Source organism: Callospermophilus lateralis, chromosome 3, assembly GCF_048772815.1.
Source record: "Callospermophilus lateralis isolate mCalLat2 chromosome 3, mCalLat2.hap1, whole genome shotgun sequence".
In the NCBI taxonomy this organism is placed as follows: Eukaryota; Metazoa; Chordata; class Mammalia; order Rodentia; family Sciuridae; genus Callospermophilus; species Callospermophilus lateralis.
This window is the reverse complement of record NC_135307.1, coordinates 157,795,652-157,814,923: the sequence shown is the minus strand read 5'-3', so window position 1 is coordinate 157,814,923 and position 19,272 is coordinate 157,795,652. Positions and strand designations below refer to the sequence as shown.

The 19,272-nt window shown below is 39.8% G+C and overlaps 1 protein-coding gene across 2 annotated transcripts in view; it reads left to right on the top strand.

Annotated features, from left to right (window-relative positions):
• Positions 1-19,272, top strand: part of Pcsk2 (proprotein convertase subtilisin/kexin type 2) — a 260,446-nt gene that overhangs the window by 189,640 nt on the left and 51,534 nt on the right. For both annotated transcript variants that reach the window (XM_076848938.2, XM_076848936.2), the window contains one exon: positions 15,491-15,567. In XM_076848938.2, the coding sequence (XP_076705053.2) occupies positions 15,491-15,567 (77 nt within the window). The remainder of the gene's footprint in view (positions 1-15,490; positions 15,568-19,272) is intronic.

Genomic DNA, 19,272 nt, shown 5'->3' with positions numbered 1-19,272 from the left:
ATTTTTTTTTTTTTTTTTTTTTTTTTTTTTTTTTTTTTGGCTTCAAAACCAATTAAAATGGTGAATAGCTATAAAAGGAACAGTTGGGGATCAGGTTTTTTTGGTTTGTTTGTTTGTTTTGGGTTTGGCTTTGTCTTTTGTGTTTGGTCACATTTTACATTAGAAGAGAACAACATAAAATCAGTCTCGTTCAAAGGTAGAACTCAAACAACTTCTTCATGAAAGGGGACTGGTCCACTTGGCATTTATTTTTTTAGCTATAAACACTGAGATATTTACAATGTCCCTCATGTTCCCATTCCACTCATCTCCCAAGGCTTAAGTGCATCTTCTCCTCTTAGCATGATCATCCTGAAGGATCACCAAGGCAGAGACGAACTGTTTGAAGCCAAAGAAAACAAGCAAGAAGATAGCTCACAAGTTTTTGAGCTTGGTTTATTCTTGGTGGGAAAGTGGGTGGGAACCCAAAGTGCTGAGTCTCCCTCCTCCTGTTGTTAGCCTCAGTCTTGAGGCCATTTAATGTCTTTTAGGTCTGGGTAATCCCACTCAGGATCACAGTGCTGGGCTAAGCAAGGTACTTGTAGTCTCATAAATGTTTTGTTTTGTTTTGTTTTGTTTAAAAAACCCTTTACATCAGAATGCTTTGTAAATAGCACAGAGAGAAGATAGTGTGTTTCTGAATCAGAAGATCTCATTTCTAGTACTATCTCAACCACTTCAAGATGAAAAACCTTGAGCAAATCCCACAACCTCACTGAAAGTCTGTTTTCTTATCTATCACCTGGGAGTTATGATCCTCAATTCTCAAAACTGCTCTGAGGTTCAAATAAGACTAATTTGTGCTGAATTTACACATAGGTAATTTGCACATAAAGCGTGTGTGTAGATCCTAGCAGATATCTGTGTGGTATATTTATTATCCATTTAACCATGTTTTGACAGGAGGGAAAAACACTGTGTAAGATGTGCTTAAGATAAAATCTCCAATAAATGATATTTGGACAGATCTACCCCTTCGATGAGGTGACTCAGCTATCAATGAACTCATCTTTGCTATTTTTAGGGATATAAAAGGAAAGGCAGGTGATATTGAAGTTGTGTAATCAGTCTGGGGGTGGGAGAGGCAGGGATAAATTAGTGTCTCCATCTTTCCCAGGACATCTGGGCTCAAAGGTAGTGGCCTTGACCTCACCTGCCCTTCAAAAACAGGAAGAACACCTACAGAGGGGACCGGGCTAGAAACAACCTTGAATAATGTCCAGAGCATCAGAGAACACCCAGTCAAACGGAGGGGAACACAAATTAACTCGTACCTCGTCACCTTGACAACACAAATTTAGACCCTGGCTGCTACATTATCTCCTGATTCCTTTTCCAGAGCCGTGTCTCCGCTCTCCTTGCGCTGATTTACACGGTTGCTGTTGCACGGCTTTGACAGCACACTCCGTCTTTGTGGGACTGTAAGAATCAGGCTTGAATCGCCTTTTGAGCCAGCTCCTCCCAGCCCCTTCCACCTTGCACCCCACAAGTTCCATAACAGAGGCTATTGTTAAGCCCAACCACGGGCTGACCTCCTTCTGTCCCGAGTCCCAGAGGAAATCCCTACAGACACCCTGAAAGATGGCGCACCCTGCCTTCTCATTGAGTTATCAAGGCTCAATTCCCCTGCCTTTCTAAAACCCACATCCCGTCTTTTCCTTCCACCTCAAATTATCCAGGGCTTCTGCATCACCCTCTCCTTATGAGGATGGGTAATGAAGTGAGAGTGCCTCACTATCACAGCACTGCTCCAAGTGGCTTTTTTTTTTCTCTCTCTCCTTAAGAAATAAATTTAATTCAAGGTAGTTTGGGAAGGGAAGGTAGGTAATGCCTTCATGAAAGTTAAAAGAACCCAGTTACAAAAGAAGCACTGTGTAAAAGTCACTTTGATAGGGCTCGCTCAAGGTCAAGTTTGCCATCGTGGGCGGCACAGATAGACCTCAGCAATGAAGGAAACTGGAGAAATCCAGCAGAGCTAGCACAAGGCTGGGAGAATGGACCAGCTCTGGGGCAGTCACCCAAGTGGGATAGGTCATGAGCTTGGATCTGCTTCAATCGGATCTATAGATCCTCAAAGAGGTCAAGTCTGGACGATGGGGCCAAGCAAGGACTGCACACGGAATCACAGCGTACTGATGGATACCTATGTGCCCCTTCATTTTCACCAATAGTGTTCGCTTTAGTTTGCCTATACCATGTTATGTCCTTTCTTTTTCAGAACAGAGAATGGATGGGGGGGGAAGCATTCACTGAGATATAAACACATTCTAAAAGGAATGTTTCGACTCCTATTGTTGTTAATGCAGCTTGGCATTTCATTTGTCTATAATTGAATGTATTTTTAAAGTTTTGACAGAAACTTTATTTTAAGCAGCAGGAGGCAAAAATAATGCAGACCTTAATATTCATCAAAATTTATTTAATAGCAGGAAACCTTTCACTCTGAACTTCTACTCTGGTTTCTTGCAGAATTAATTCCCCCAACAGCCCTCGCCTGCCAAAAGCAAGTGAATTCAATATTATACATAGTAATCACACACTTCATCTTACTTTTTGTTTTGTTTTGTTTTGTTTGGGCACATCAGCCCTCTCTTTCAGAACCAAAAAAATAAAAAAATAAAAATCCATTGGGATGGCTCTGTTTTCAGAATTCACCTTTCTCACAGAAAGAACTTCATTAGGAAAAATGGCAGGACACGTTCTTGATGCTCCCAAAATGCTGTTTTTTAATCTTTTTTATTAGAAATTGCATTCTTTAGCTTTTTCCGCTACCCATTCTCTCCTTCGAAAGCAGATCATATTGGGAAGGGCAATGGAATGAATTTATTCATGCTGAGATATGGATGGCTTATCAAGTTCAATTTCTTCCTCTCAAAAAGTCTAGGTAGAAGTGGAAGAAGAGAAAAGTGGGAGAAGACGACGATAGGAGGGAGATGGTGGAGGAATAAAGAGGAAGTGAGGAAGCCAAAGGCAAACCTGACACCAACTGAACACATAGAGGGAATGCTCTGGTGACCCTGTTAAAATGCAGGGTCAGCCCATCTGGAGTAGGGCCTGAGACTCCATACCTCTAACAAGTTCCCAGGTAATTCCAGTGGTACTGGTCCACAGACCACACTTTAAGCAATCAGGTGTGTTATTAGCAAATAATCTGTGCTATTAACAAAAGGGTTAGCTCAACAGTCCTCAACCTTGGCTATACATCAGAATCCCTTGAGCCAGGTGTTGGGGCACACACCTGTAATCCCAGAGGCTCAGGAAGCTGAGGCAGGAGAACTGCAAGTTCAAGACCAGCCTCAGCAAGTTAGCAAGACCCGGTATCGAAATGAAAAATTTTAAAAAGGTGGGTACTTGGGGTACATATCTCAGTGGTTAGTGCCCCTGGGTTCAATCCTCACTACCAAAAAAATAAATAAAAATTGAAGAGGTTTGGTTGATGTGTTTTAAATTACTGATGTCTAAGCCCTACTCAATAAGTCAGAATTCAAGGAGTTGCTCAAGTGTTTGTACTTCCAAAAGCTCTCCGGGAAATTCTCTTGTGCTACATGAGTTAGGAACCACTGTTAACTGGCCTCCTTAAAAATTCTGCATCTAATATATTAGCTCAAGAGAGTTAATAGGGTACCCCAGCTAAGGGTATCCTGACTTGCTATTGCACAATGACTGGCAAATAGTAATCGATAAATGTCTGTTCAGTAAAAATAAATAAATAATAAACAATTGGCTAAATGCATAAAAGAACGGAGACCTTTGAAGACCTACGTCTACAGAATGTGAAGTACTGAAGCTATAATGCCAAAAAGATGAGGGGCAGAATGACATTGGAGGACAGAAAGTCTTTACCATTACTTTTCCAAATCTCCCATATAAAGACTTAATTCTTGGACCGCTTGAATAGCAGATTCCACTGATAACTCTAGAAGTCAAAGCCATAAATTTTACAATACATTCTTATAGGGTTTCACCAACATTCACCAGTCACAACACACCTTCATGATTTTTGTGAGTGGTGGTATTATTTACCTACTACGTCTCCTTAAGTCATATCACTTTTTAAACATTCAATACATATATTTTAAAAGTAAACTATAAATCACTATTTCAAACAGAAAACAAAACAACTAATATCCCCTGACATATGTGGGGATATTGACTGATTGTCAGAGTAAATACCGTGAAAGCAACTGAAGCTGGATATTTTTGTCTGCCAATGTTTGCCTCTGTCAGAGGAGGAGAAGGAATAACCAGTATAGGGAGGTCTTAAATCCATGGGAACACTTAACAGAGACTTTGTCACCTTCATAATAAGAATGATGAAGGTGTATTTTGAAAAGAGACACAGTCCTGCCTTGCAATGCCAAGGTTATTTAAGTGGGGAGCAGGAACTACAGGTAAGCATCTGTGTGAGTTAGTTTTCCATTACTGTAACAAAGTACCTGTTAGGATCAACTTAAAAAGAGGAAAGGTCTATTTTGATTCATAGTTTGGGATGTTTGTTTAAGGTTCATTGACCCATTGCTTTTGAGCCTGTGATGAGGCAGCACATCATGGTGGGGAATGTGTGGTGGAAGAGAGCTGCTCACTTCATGGCCCGGAAGGAAACAGACAAAGAGGAAGAGACAAGGGCCCCAGAATCCCCTTTTGAGGGCATGCCCCCAATGACCAAAAAACTGCCACTAAGCTTCATCTCCTAAAGGTCCCACCCCCTCCCAATAGGACCATGAGCAGGGGTTTCTGGTGGACATTCCTGATCCAAACTAATGCAGCCTCTTATGAAATTCCAATCTCAGCCAATGAGTTTCAACTTATGCTCAGAAACCTGAGGGCCACCACATAGTACTGAAGAGGTTCCAGGAAAAAGAAACAAAAGAAGGAATTATTTCCAAAATTTCAGATTCTGAAGAACCCAGTCATTGATGTTATTTGTCCTACCTAGAATAGAATTTTTAGTTTTAAAAAATCCTACCTCTGTGAGGAAGAACATAATCAACAGAGCACAAAGAAATAGATTGAATCCCGTAGTCAGAAGCAGTAGGATTAACTTTCTCATTGGAGAACTGTTTGCCAGTTTAGGCCTCAAAGGCATTATATCGACCTTGGAAGAGAGAATTCACTAAATAAAACTGCTTTAAAAAAAAAATGAATGAAACCCCACAAAGTCCGAGAGTGTGCCTCCCTGACTCTTTAGTGAAGTGGGTCTCAGTGTGGGGATTTAAATTATTAGCTCAATTTACATAATTGGATTTAAACAGAATGGTCTATTTATGCTCTGAGGTGTAAATGCACTAAATTATTCTCTTAACGTGCTAGGTATTTATTTTTCTCTTTGGAACACCGCATGTAGTTGAATGCGGTGGTTATGATTTTAATGCTGAGAAACAAGATTGCATAGTAAGGCTAGGCATAAAAGCACCATATGACCCAGCTATACCACTTTAGAGAATTCAAGTCACCACACTTTAGCAGTACACGCATACCCATGTTTAGAGCAGCACAATTCACAATAGCCAAATTATGGAACCAGCTTAGGTAGCTATCAATGGATAAATTAGAGAAAATGTGGTAGATATATACAATGGAGTTTTATTCAGCCATAAAGAAAGATGAGATTATGTCATTTGCAGGAAAATGAGTGAAACTTGAGAACATTATGTTAAGCAAAATAGCCAAACTCAGAATGTTGAGGGTCATATGATTTCTCTCATATGTGAAAACTACAGAGGAAAAAGGGAAAGAAAGATGGTGGAGAGCAGGGCCGGTCTTATGAAAACTGAAAAGACATCAGTAGAGTAGAAGAAAGGGACAACAGGAAAGGAAAGAAGGGAGAGAAAGAGGAAATACCAGGAAATGCCAAATTATAGGCCAAATTATATTGTTCTGTTGTATGAATGTCAGAATATGTAACAAATCCCACCATTATGTACAACTATAATGCACACATAAAAAATAAATATATCAAAGAATAGATTGCATCATTAGTTAGAGAGAGGCTCTGGAATCAGACTGCTCCATCTAAATCTTTGCTTTTTCCTTCATTATCTGTGTGACCTTGAGCAAGCATTCAACCTCTCTGTGTCTCAATTTCCTTGCTCATAGAATAATAAGAGTCCTACCCACATAAGGGCATTATAAGGAGAGGCTAATATACATAAAACATCTAAAAAAGTTTTTGCACAATATAAACATTCAGTATATGCTACTTACTGTAATCATGTCCCAAAAATTTACACTAACTTAAATGCCAAAGCTTTCTAAAAAGGCTCCTGTGATTCTTTACAGGAATGCATTATATGTTTACCATTAAATATATCCCCTTCTTCTATGTGAATGAGAACTCATTATGCATGCATTGTACACATTGCCTTTTTTATTTAACAATATTTCTTGGGAATGAGTTTATTGTAGGCCTCAGGTCTCGTTCTTTGCCAGAGCTGCAGTTTTGCATCTTATGAATGCACTATAACTTATAACTCATCCCCAGTGTTGGATATTTAGGTTGTTTTTAGTCTTTCACTATTATAATCATGGCTGTAATGAATACATTTAAACACACATCTTTCAAACATATGGAAATATATTTTTAAGGCATATTCTTAGAGATGGGGCCACTGGGTCAAATAGTTTATTTTTATATTTTGGTAGATATTGCTGAATTTATCTTCAAAGAGATTATACCAACTTGCACACCAATCATGTACACAAGTGCCTGTGTTCCTTTGTTCTGAAAGTAATATTTTAAGTACTTAAATCAAAACGCAGAGGGTAACCAAGTTTCTTAATCTGTTTGGGTTGTCATAACAAAATACCTGAGACTGGGAAATTTACAAACAACAAAAATTTATTTCTCACAGTTTTGAAAGCTGGAAGTCAAAATATGATGTTGCCAGTAGATTCGTTTTGAATGAGGGCTTGTTCCCCATAGACAGTGCCTTTTTGTGTCCTCACATGGTAGAAGGAACAAACAAGTCTCTCAGACCTCTTTAATAGAGCACTAATCCCTTCACAAGAGCTCTACCTTCAAGACCCTAGTCACCAAAGACCCCACCTCTGAATTACCCACACATTTGGGGATTAGATTTTAACATACGAATGTTGAAGGGAAGCAAACATTCAGACCATAGCACCAAAAAAGGTAATTGTATTAACTCATGGTTGTCAAAGATTAAAAATATACATTTATGAAATGGCAACCAATGTCCTTCTTTATTAATGCACTAAATAACAAAATCTGGTAGGCAAGTAGGGGTGTGCTGAAAGACATTTCAGCATATCTGCAACAATCCTAATGTGGTATGAAAATAAGTATTCATGACAGGCTCTCAGGTACTGCTAATCATACCATGGTTTATACTCCATCCATAACTGAAAGAAATGCTCGATTTGAGGTGGCAGGTAATGCAAATACAGCTGTAAAATTTTTCCTTCCAAGTTTTGAAGTCTGTCTTGAAGCCAGCTCCAGGAGATTAATTCTCCTGGCAGCTTCTCTTCTCTTCAATACGTCGGGTCAGCCTCAGAATTCATGCTTTTAGGGAAGATCTCAAAATTCATGCATGGGAATCAGTCTTACTTGAATGCAGGCTCCATCACACATCTAAAATAGTGAGACAAGCCAAGATGACATAGATAGGCAAAGATAACTGTCAGAAAGACTCCAAGGAGCTGCCTTGACTGTTGCTAAGAGTAACTGCCCACTCCTTCCCTCTTATGTACCCCACAGGGTTTTGGGAGGTATATAATAAAATAAAAGATCCAAAAATTCCTTTGAAAAAATAAAAGCACTCTTAATTTTGGTTACTGCATTCACCATTAGGAATTATTATTATTACTATCTCCTCTTATGTTTAGGGCTTAAAACATCTTACAAATCAGCTGATGTGTATAGTAATGAGGGCCAAAGGATTGAGTTGCTCAGCCTTGGGAAGTAAGAAAAGTCCAGTTGCCCAGGAAGTGGCTTGGAACACGATGATCCCATGTGTCTCACTATGAGGTCATATCATCTTCTTATCTGACGAGTGCTCCAATAACTAGAGAAGTTGCTAGAATTTCCAGGAGCAAGAAGGAAGGATGAGAGCTGGCGAATCCACAACCAGAGAATGCTGTATCACTAGAAAAATAAACTACTCTGGAAACTTTAGGTGTACAGGAGAAAGATTTCAAACAAATTTCTGATTACGCATCTTTTAATTTTTCAAGTGCCGGAGAAATGTTAAATTTCATTAAGTTTTACAGCCAGACTTAATATAGACATAAATCCCTTTAATGTTGCTTTCAGTCAAAAGTGAGCTGAACATTATCGTTAAACCAGTGCATGTGGGAGAATTATTTGAGGAAAATCAAAATAGGCACAGTTGGGAACATTCAAGCATGACCATATTAGATGCAAGTGGGCGCGATAGCAAAATTCTTTAGGTGCTAATGGACTGGGCTTTTTTTTTTCTGCTCAGTTTCCATACAGATGAGCTTTGTTCTGGGGCAATATGGTTGCAGTTGGAGAGTCTATCTAGGGAAGCTCATTTCTCTTTCATTAGTCCATGAACACAGTGCAATTTCAGCTAATACTGTTACACAGCTCCTAGCTGGGTTATTTGGTTAAATGCCTTCAGGGAAAGTAGCAATCCAGAGTAAAGGGACAAATGTGATGTGGTTTCTTGTTCTGAATTCCTATAGCTGTGGAATTGCATTGGCAATTAATCATGCAATGCTATACTCATGATCATAATCACCTATCCTCTTGTTTGAAATATTATTTAAGTCTTGTATTAGATGATGTTTCACAGAAGACATTTTATCTCTGTGGTTCAACATCTTCAAGGTCTGGGCTTATATATGACTCTAACTACAAAGGCCTATTTCTTGTAGCTTGTAGACATGCTGGTACATACATAGTGCATTTGTGCAAAATTGAAAAAGGTGAGTGAGTGAATTGCAAAACAGCATCCTCCCTCTGGGCAATCAAATTAGAAAAGATGCCCTCTCCAGTAGACAAATGAGAAAAGGGCAGTTCCATTGGCCTGGCCAATTATCTTTTTTAAAGTCCCACCCAAAAGCACTTGGCTTCTCAAGCCCTGTACAGCCCCCAGTTGTTCTCCTTGGTCAAGCAACCTTGTGGAAGTCACAACTGCACATGACAGCCCTGATTTAGAAACTACTTCCCCAATTGTGTAGTCAGATCACAGAGTTTTGTCCCTCGGTGCTCTAAAAGTATCTGTTCAATCACATCCACGGATGCCCATATTAAGTGTAACAGCTTATTACAAGAGCCCAGTATTGTCAGAGTGCAAATGAAGTGTAACCTTAAAATGAAAAATGAGGCTGAAGATACAGCAGTTGTCTGGCATGCACGAGGCCTTGGCATGCATGAGGGCTTGGGTTCAATCCCTGGCATTGGAAAACAGAGAGATGAATAAGGCCTGTGCATCAGATACCAAATGCATCCATCTCACCTGGGCAAATACCCCTTGCATGCCAGAGGGCTGCTTACTGTAAACACCTGCCACACTGGGCCACTCAAGGACAAGAATCTGACCTTGGAAAGAAATGGGGCATTTGTGGGTGGAAAGAAGAATTAGAGGGTTCATGGTCTGCAGGAGATGTCCTCAATCAATGATGGGCAGTGGGATAATAAAAAACCATGGTGAAGCCAAGCACAGTGGCGCATGCCTGTAATCCCAGCATCTTGGGAGGCTAAGGCAGGAGGATTGTGAGTTCAAAGCCAGCTTCAGCAAAAGCCAGGTGCTAAGCAACTCAGTGAGATCCTGTCTCTAAATAAAATACAAAATAGGGCTGGCTCAGTGGTCAAGTGGTGAAGTGCCCCTAAGTTCAATCCCTGGTACCAAAAAAAAAAAAAAATATGGTAATACTTTTTCCCCATAGAAGAATCCTCTACATGACCTCCATCGATGCCTCTGTGGACTGAGCCCATTTCTGACTGTGGCAACTTACTTGACAACTCACCTTTGATTGATATGAGCCACCAGAAGGATAAGCTTCAAAGACCTCTTAATGTAGTATGACTTATACCAGATTCTTTACAACAGCCTCAGCCCACTGAGAGGACGGACAGGACACAAGACAGGTGTCTCCCATGAAATGAGACTTCCCAGGAAGACATGGTCTGAATGAGATGTTATAGTTTAGGCCATCAGATGACATCCAGGGAGCACAAGTGACTTAGCACATGGATCAGACATTGGCAAACTCTTTCCAACTGTAGGCCAGAGAGTGGACACTTCAAGATTTGCGGGCCTCTGTACTACTATTCATTCTGCCGTTGTGCTGCAAAAGCAGTCATGGGCAATTTGTAAACAAATAGATGTGGCTGTGTTCCAATAAAACTTTATTTACAGAAAACAAGTGGTGGGTCATATGCGACCCATGGGCTCTATTTTGTGGCTCCTGCTGAAAGTGATCAAAGGAAGAGAAAAGCACAAAAAGAGCAAGAGATGAGAGAATGCCCACACTGAATCCATCATACTTTCATTTCACCCTCACAGCAACCAAGTAGTAAGGGTTGTATCGTCTGCATTTTTAAAATGAGGAATCTGTGGTTCCCAAAACATAAAAATTTTAAAAGTTCAAGGCCAAAAACCAGATCTTTCTGACTTTAATGTTTCTCCTTCTTCTCCTCCAACAAGCTGGTACCTGCAGACACACGTCTCGTGCAGTCCAGCAAGAGGGGCTCACTAGTCCCAAAGACATAAATTCCAGATTTAGAGATAAAGGTGGCAATTTCAGAGCCAGATTCAATCTCAGGGGCCTTGGAAGCTTCTCTGCAGATGTGAAAGCAGTAGGCCTGGTTACCACTGGGTTCAGGAACTTCCATCCGTCCTCCACACCAGGCTTCACAGTGAGACCAGATGCAGCATCTGAAGCATGCCATTGGTCAGCCTGTGCAACAAATGCAGCTCCAGATACAGCAAGACAGAGGACTTTGTGAAAATAAGCACTCCCCTTGTCCTTTCTTAGCTTAGTGTGCATGCTGGCAGGCCATCTATTTGGAAAGTGCAAACAATGACCAAACCCATAATTATTAGACTTTCTAGCCAAGAGCAAGTATAGTCTTGTTTTCTATGTATTCAAATTTTCAGAAATTAAGCCTTAATATTATTAAATAGCAGAGATGGGGGGGTTCCCCCTGCATTCAACTTCTGTAAGCAAAAAATGAGTCATTATGAGAAGTTTCTTCCAGAAATAATTTCCAGGGAAGCCCTGAGGTCAGTTTGGATCCAACCCATCTTCTCACTTTCTGTGACATAATACAATGATAATTCGAGTTCTTAATGATGACTCCGAATATCCTGATCCTGAATCATCAAAGATTAAATCATGTTCACTAAACAGGATTTCTAGTGCAAGAAAATAGAGTAATGTATTTTAGAAATAAGTTAGTCAAGTACAAACAAGAAGCATCTAGTTTAACCTAAGATAATCAGAGCATTCTATTTACCAAAACGCTACTTACTCTCAAATGTCCATGTTGGTGGCTATGATAGAAAAGTCTAATATAATTCAAGACCAGTTTAACTTACTCTTGTACACAAATAATTTTTTAGGAGACATTTATAATTCGAATCAATAAATGATTCAGTTTGACCATAAAAGCATAAACAGAACTCTTGAAAAAAATTGCTCACTGCTCTTTCTTGCTATCAACGATTTGATTTCTAGCCAGAAAACATACAGCCAAAAAAGAACAATTATTTGCTTTTCTTAAAGCTTACTGCAGACTACTACCCAAAGAATCAATCATTAGTCATCAAATTCATTGTAAAGAAAACAAAATTATTAGGGTTCCTAAGTCATCATCTATTTCAATGTTGAGAGGCAAATTTGACCTCAGATGACACATGGTCTTTCTTCTTTTTATAAAAATGGTTGTAGAGTCAAATTATATTATTATGTTGTGTGTATATAAACTGTGTGACAACAAATCCCCTGTTATAAACAGCTAAAATGAACCAATAAAAAAAAAAAAACATGGATAAATAAATAAATAAAATGGCTGTAGAGTTTCAAGGGTTCTCAGCTTAAAGTTCTGCTGTCAGAATTTCCTACTCCCTCCTTCTATACCCCACCGACTCAGGGTAAGCCATCTTCTCCAGAGTCAGGAATGAGAGCCAAGAGACCTCAACCCAGCCCCAAGTGGTAATTATGAGCCAGAAAAGTAAGCCAGAGTGTAACGCTTATAAAGCCAGTCACTCAGCCATTAAGTATCAAGTGCAGAAATTCTGTTTCTCTGTAACTAGATTTCTATCTGCCACCTTAATTGTGTTGATGATAGAAACTGGATATTGGTCAACTCAGGTTTTGTCTCCACCCTCCCTGTCTCTAGAATTGTTCTTAAGCTTTGAAGGACTAAAAGCATGAGAAAGAAGGAGACGTGGATCCTGGTGCTAGCCCTCTGCCATCTGTCCTCTTTGGCTCTGCAGCAACCCCATTCCCATTGGTCTCAGTCATCCATTCATGCAGATCCAACCTAAACCCTGAATCCTTGTGGTCCTGACCACCAGAACTATCTAGGTGAGCTGGCTCTCAATGTCGGGTCCTCACCAGATGCAGCCTCCTACAGAGTACTCTGCCACTCCCTGCTCTGTTCTGGAACCCAGGGGAATGCAAAGCAGGGCTACTCTAGACCATCAGCTGGGATGCTGCATAGATCCTCTCCTGATCTGTGATTCCATGTGCCTGCCATTGAACGAGTCCTAGACCTCTCTGAGGTTGGACATTGTACCATGCTCTCATCTCACTCCAAGAGCATAGCTCAGAAGAAAGATACAGCACTAGGGCTCTCTTGAGGAGCCTCACAATGGCTACTTATGTCTACTTCCCTATTCAGCTTCATCTTAGATTAAAATTTAACCTAAGATAATCAGAGCATTCTATTTACCAGATTTAGCAAAGATTCTTCCAATTCTATTGTTTAAGTAGCAACCTCACCTTGAAGACCAAAAGAAAATTATTAAGTTGTACTTTTCTCAATATTCCTGCCCCACTAACTCTACCTAAGAATGCTCTTATTTCTGAAAACTTCAGAGAAGGTCAAAGATAACAGAATATACTTAAGGAAGATAAATAAGTTTTTATTTTAAAACAGTATCCCTGAAAAGAACTGAAATCCAAATATCTCAAAAGAAGTCAAGGTGGAGCAGTGCATGAAATGTGAAATCTGAGAGGTTCTCCCAAAGACAAGGATTGCACTACAGATACAGAATTAAACTTCACAAGTGAAAGTAATTGGGGCTCTAAGTGGAGGAGGAAAAGAGAAACTAGGGTCCTGCCAATCATTACGGCTAGTGGAGACGGACTTCCTCTCTAGTGAACTGGGGTTGAGCAAAGACCTAGATTACAAATAAAGGATATATGTGTTCAAGATTCAAGAAAAGCCAAGTATGGTGGCACATGTCTATAATCCCAGTGACTCAGGAGGCTGAGGAAGAAGAACTTGGGACCCAAGTCTATACATGAAAGTCATTTTTGTTTCATATACAGTTCAAAGTCAGCCTCAGCAATTTAGCAATGTCCTAAGCAACTTAGCAAGATGCTGTCTAAAAAATAAAAAAGTACTGACCATGTGGCTCAGTGATTAAGCACCCCAGAGATACAATCCCCAGGACCAATAAAACAAACAACATTGATTCAAGGAAAAATGACAGAACCAAATTTCAAGGTGACTTCTGCCCACATACATTTATTTAAATAAATTAGTACAGGTTGAGTAACCTTCATCCAGTGTTTTGAATTTGGGATTTCTTTTCAGACTTAGAGATATTTGCATATTTATAATGAGTTATCGTGGGGGTGGGACCCAAATCTATACATGAAAGTCATTTCTGTTTCATATACACCTATGCATTTAGCCTGAAGGTAATTTTATGCAATATCTTTAATGCACCTATATTTTCACTACAACCAGACATATCAGTTCAGGTGTGCAATTTTCCACTTGTGGTGTCCTGTTAGCACTCAAAAAATTTCCAATTTGGGAATTACAGATTTCAGATTTTCAGATTCTGGACACTTGACCTGTGCTACCATGCTGATCATTACAACTACTGGTGACTTGCAGCCTTTTGAGACCCACCAAATCAATACAAATATTAATGGAATGAGTCAATTTGCTCTTAAAAACATTATGCCACTAATACATTAGGTGTACACACCAAGGTGTGTCCCAAACTAAAGTGTTTTAGCTCTTCAAGGAGGACAATTTATGAATATGTCCCAGGACCCATGGAACCAGGAGGTACCAAAGCTGGAATGCAAATCCAACTCAGTGTTCCCTGGGTCCATGTGTACTGTGAACCAAGAAATCTGGGGTCTTTATTGGAGAGCCCAAAAACAAAGAGAAGGAGAGGAGAAGAAAGGAACTTTCAGAGATCAGCCTCCCCAGGCAAGCAATGAGGAAGGAATGGATTATTCACTAAATGATAATGGGTCACCTCTCATCATTGGCAAAGATAAAAAGCTAACTAATGACTTAAATGTAAAATAAAAACAAACATGAAACCACTTAAATACTGCTCAAGAGAGTATGTAATTGACTTATGTGTGGAAAGACTCTCAGTGGAAAAGTAGAAGTACAGGATTACGTAGAATTTCACCCTCCTTGGGCTGGGGATGTGGCTCCATGATAGAGTGCTTGCCTAGCATGTGTGAGGTCCTGGGTTCAGTTCCCAGCACAAACAAACAAAATACTTTCTCCCTGAGGTTGGACCCGCCCACCTTCTACTGTAGAGTGTAAGAATACATGCCTATCACAGTTTGCAATTGTGTGTTTGATTTTTTGATCCCTTTTGCTGTTTGTTCCACTAACTAAGCTAAAGATGGCAAGAGGCCAGGGCTGCACTCCATTCCCAGCAATGTTTCTGGCATGTATTGGACTCTTCATGATATTTATTGAGTGAATAACTAAGGTTGATTGCAGACAAGATTAGGAGCTTGGGCAGCTATACTATAAGGGGAAAGGAGATGAGCCTTATGCCAGTCTGAAATAGGGAGCTGGAAGTGAGCCGAGAAACTCTAAAACTCCGCAGCCCTTCTCGCCTGTCATATGAAAACTAGAACATTCTGGCCATCAGTCCAAGAAGTATCCAACAAAGTTACCAGCAGCCCTGAATTCTGGATGAAATCAGCCAAACTCACAAGGGGGACCATGGCTTCAAATGAAAATAGGTCTGGAGAACACTGGGGCTCAAATTTGCTCACCCCTTGAAGACTTGAATTGGAGTGAGAGGAAGAAGCCAGGCCAAGGGCATACAGAAAAGAGAGAAGGCTCCAGGAACAGTGAGGCCCTGTCTCAACTCTGCCACAATTTTGCATGAGCTGGTCCGGTGCAGAACATTAGCACAGCGCTCTGGTGGTGATTGTAAGCATAAAACAGTGTGCTCACAGCACTCTCACTTGGCTGTGCCGCTGGCTTTCCCAACCTAATGAGACACCTTGTGTTTTTCAGAATGCCGAAGCAAGTTATGACTTCAGCAGCAATGACCCCTATCCTTACCCTCGCTACACAGACGACTGGTTCAACAGGTAAACGGGGCCTTGGGAGGATCACTTACAATAGGCTTGGGATCTTATATTGCTTTGTTTTGTTTAAGGTTTGAGTATCACCAGCAAAACCATCCCCATGTTTTACTGAATCATATCGCAACTTTTCCTCTTAGTGATTACATTCTCCACATTCATGGATTTTTTTTTTTAAATCTTACAATGCTCCTCAAAGAATTATCTTTTGACTATTTTGTTCTGTTGAATTAGAAATAATTTGCTACTTTAATGTGTTCATAATAAGAAAAATTAGGAACCAGAGATCTTTTCTCTACTTACTGCAAAGTAATTCTAAAGAACAACAACAACAAAAAAAAAAAATTAAATACTATTTTCACTCAATCTGCTGAAACAGTAAAAAAAAAAAAAAAAAAAAAGGCTTTTGGTCCCATGGATCTGTATCTGTATGCTTTAAAAGTGTTTCTGCTATAATCTTACAACAGCTCATGTGGTCTCCTTCCCTGGTCAAAGAGTAGGGTTCAAGTCAAAGACAATATTAAACCCATGATATAAATTATTTCTAAGTCCAGATTTTTTTAAATATCATTTTTACTATTTTTTGCAAGAAGCATGATGTCCAGAGAGTGGCCAGGGTAGATTCTCATTGGACCAGGTGACTTAGTACCAGTGCTTACAGTTAGCTAGTTGACTAGTTAACGTCTTACATTCCAGGGCTTACAATACAGAAAAGGAGAAAGACTAAAATAAAATTCGAATTCGTAATATTTTTAAAACGCCATTGCTGATGTTCAATAGCACAATACAGTCTCTATCAACTTCTTCTACAGTCTGAAAATTATGATGCTGTACTTGGAAGTGTGTGTTTGGAGAGTGAGAATAGATAAAAGTCTGAGAACATTGGGTATGAAGTGTCTCTGGTTCCCATGACTTATATAACCCTAGATCCTTGCATGCCCTAACCAAATAAATCCCTTCAGACACAGGTATCTGAAGTTATCAAATCAATGTCATAAAACTGATAGTTAAATATAATTGGCAGGGGCTGGTGATATAGTTTAGTTGGTAGAGTGTTTGCCTAGCATGTACAAGGCCTTGGGTTCAATCCCCGATCCCACACAACAACAACAACAATAATAATAATAATAAAAGGTGTCTACTTTTAAAAATAAATAAATAGATAAATAAATAAATATAATTGGTAATGGAAATCTGGGATCCTCTTATGAGAAGAGCCTGGCTTTGGCTTGATTACTGTCTCTCTGCAGCTAGTATGTTCTAACCAGAATTTTGATGAGTTGATTCAGGTCCAAAAATATAACCAACAAAATATTTTTCCCAAACCCCATATCTTTAATCCAAACACAATCTCCCCCAACCAAATATTCTTGCATGATATGTCATAAGAATAGTTCTTTAAAAAAAAATGCTAAGAACCAGATACGGTGATACATGTCTGTAATCCCAGCTACTAGGAGGTTGAGGCAGCAGAATTTCAAATTCAAGGTTAGTCTAGGTAACAGTGAGGCCCTGTATCAAAATTCAAAAAATAAAATAAAAAGGGCCAGGGGCATAGCTCAGTGGCAGAATGCCCTTGAGTTCCATGCTGAGTACCAAAAATAAAAATTTAAAATTTAAAAATTTAAATGTTAAGGAAATTCCTTCTCTCTAAATTATTTTCATTTGCAAACTTGTTCTTGAAAGTACAGTTTTAAACTGGCCTAAAACCTCTAAATAGAACTAATTAGTATTTTCTGTAATAAAAATTCATCATTATCAGCAGTAAGAATTCCCAAGTGTCCATTTACCCCAAGACACAGTCATAGTCACTCAGGCAATCATGATCCCTGTGCCCGAAGAAATCAATGACTCAAGACAGAGTGTCCACTTTGACCAATAAATAGGTTTTTCCCAATTATCAAGTAATTTTCAAAGATCCTCATCTGCCATAGCTTGTTATTACAAAGATTGGTTGATGCCCAGCTCAATTCATGGTCTTTCAAAACATAACTGCTTTTGTAAATAATTACTGGAGGATGGTAAGTCAAAATTCATGTCCTTAGCACTGGGAGAACTCTTGCTCCAAAATGTTGGCACCATCTAGAGACAATCCCAGATTAGCTGACAGAGGATTCAAATAAGGCATTCTTTCCCATAAGGGTAGGATGTGTTTACTAAAATTCTCTCTGGAATGAAATGATATTTTTCCTGGTATTTTCTTCAGTATTACTTATATCTTGAGGTAGGAGGTTGGTGAGTGGGCTAGGATGTTGAAGAAGCAAAAATGGTTATGGGTTAATCATTGTTAAATACAGGAGAGGGTACATGGGAGTTTACTCTATTTTCATTCATCTCTAATATTTTCTACAATAAGAAGTAAACAAGCTGGGCGCAGTGGTGCACACCTATAATCCCAGCAACTGGGGAGGGGGACTTGTTAGGTGCAGGGCAGGCTGAACCAAGTTGTCTGCAGGGCAGGCTGAATGAATGTTAGCTGCAGGATAACCCATGCACCCAAACCCCTCTCTGTCTGGTCCTTTATCATCTGTTTGCATCAAGTCTGAACACTCAACCCCACTCAAGACTAAATACTCCACCCCCCGCTCATCTGGTGCAACAGAAACCCACATCTGACCCCTGCCCCATCTGCCTGAAGGCAGAAGATGACACCTTAGCAACCTCTGTATGATCCAATCACTGTACACCAACAAGGCAGCTTGCAGACCCAGAGACCCCATTAGATTTGGCTATAAAAACTCCCTCCTGCCGGGCCCCTCTGTTGCTCTTGCCCTCTCTGTCTCTCTCTCTTGCTCTTACTCTTACTTTCGCACTCTCTTGCTCTCTCTTTCTTCACTCTCTCTCTCACTCTCCCTCTCAACCTCTCTCTTGCTCTCTCTTTCTTCTCTCGCTTTCGGTCTCTCTCTCAATCTCCCTCTCCCTCTCACTCTCTCTCTTTCTTCTCTCTTTCCTCTCTTTCTTCTCTTTCTTTCTCTCTTGTGCTTTCTCTCCCCCACCCTTTCTTCTCTCTTTCCCCGCTCTTTCTCTCTCTTTTCTCCTCTTTCTCACTGCTGCAGTAAAGATCTTTTGGTACCTCCAAGTGTTGTGGTCACTTTCCTTTCAGGACTCAGGTAAGAGGATTGTGAGTTCAAAGTCAGTCTCAGCAATTTAGTGAGGCCCTGTCTCTAAAATATAAAAAGATCTGGAATGTGGCTTAGGAGTTGAGCACCCCTGGGTTCAATCCCCAGTTTAAAAAAAAAAAAAAAAAGAAGGAGGAGGAGGAGGAGAAGAAGAAGAAGAAGAAAACTTAAATTGCAATAGGTCACAAAATGAGTCAATGACTAGACCTGGGTCCTGAGTTTGGTACTCATGATACTGCTAGTTCGGGTGTATCAGCTTGTAAGGAGCCTGAAATGTCACATGAAAAGGAAACACATACTCAAATCTCTACAGTGTAACATGGAGCCCAGGCTGAAACAATGAAATAAGGAGAGTTAGTACACACTGATCAGTTAACCATCCTTCAGGTATTATTTTTAGTGCTTGTGTGTATTAATTCCATTAATTCATATACTAACCCTCTGAACAGGTATTACCAAAATTATTCCCCTTTTGGAAACTGAGGCACAGAGAACTTAAGTAATGTGCAAGGTCAAACAGCTAATAAGTCACAGAGGCAGGTTTTGCACCCAGTGAGGAGATTATTGGTCCAGGATTTGAATGAAGGTAGTA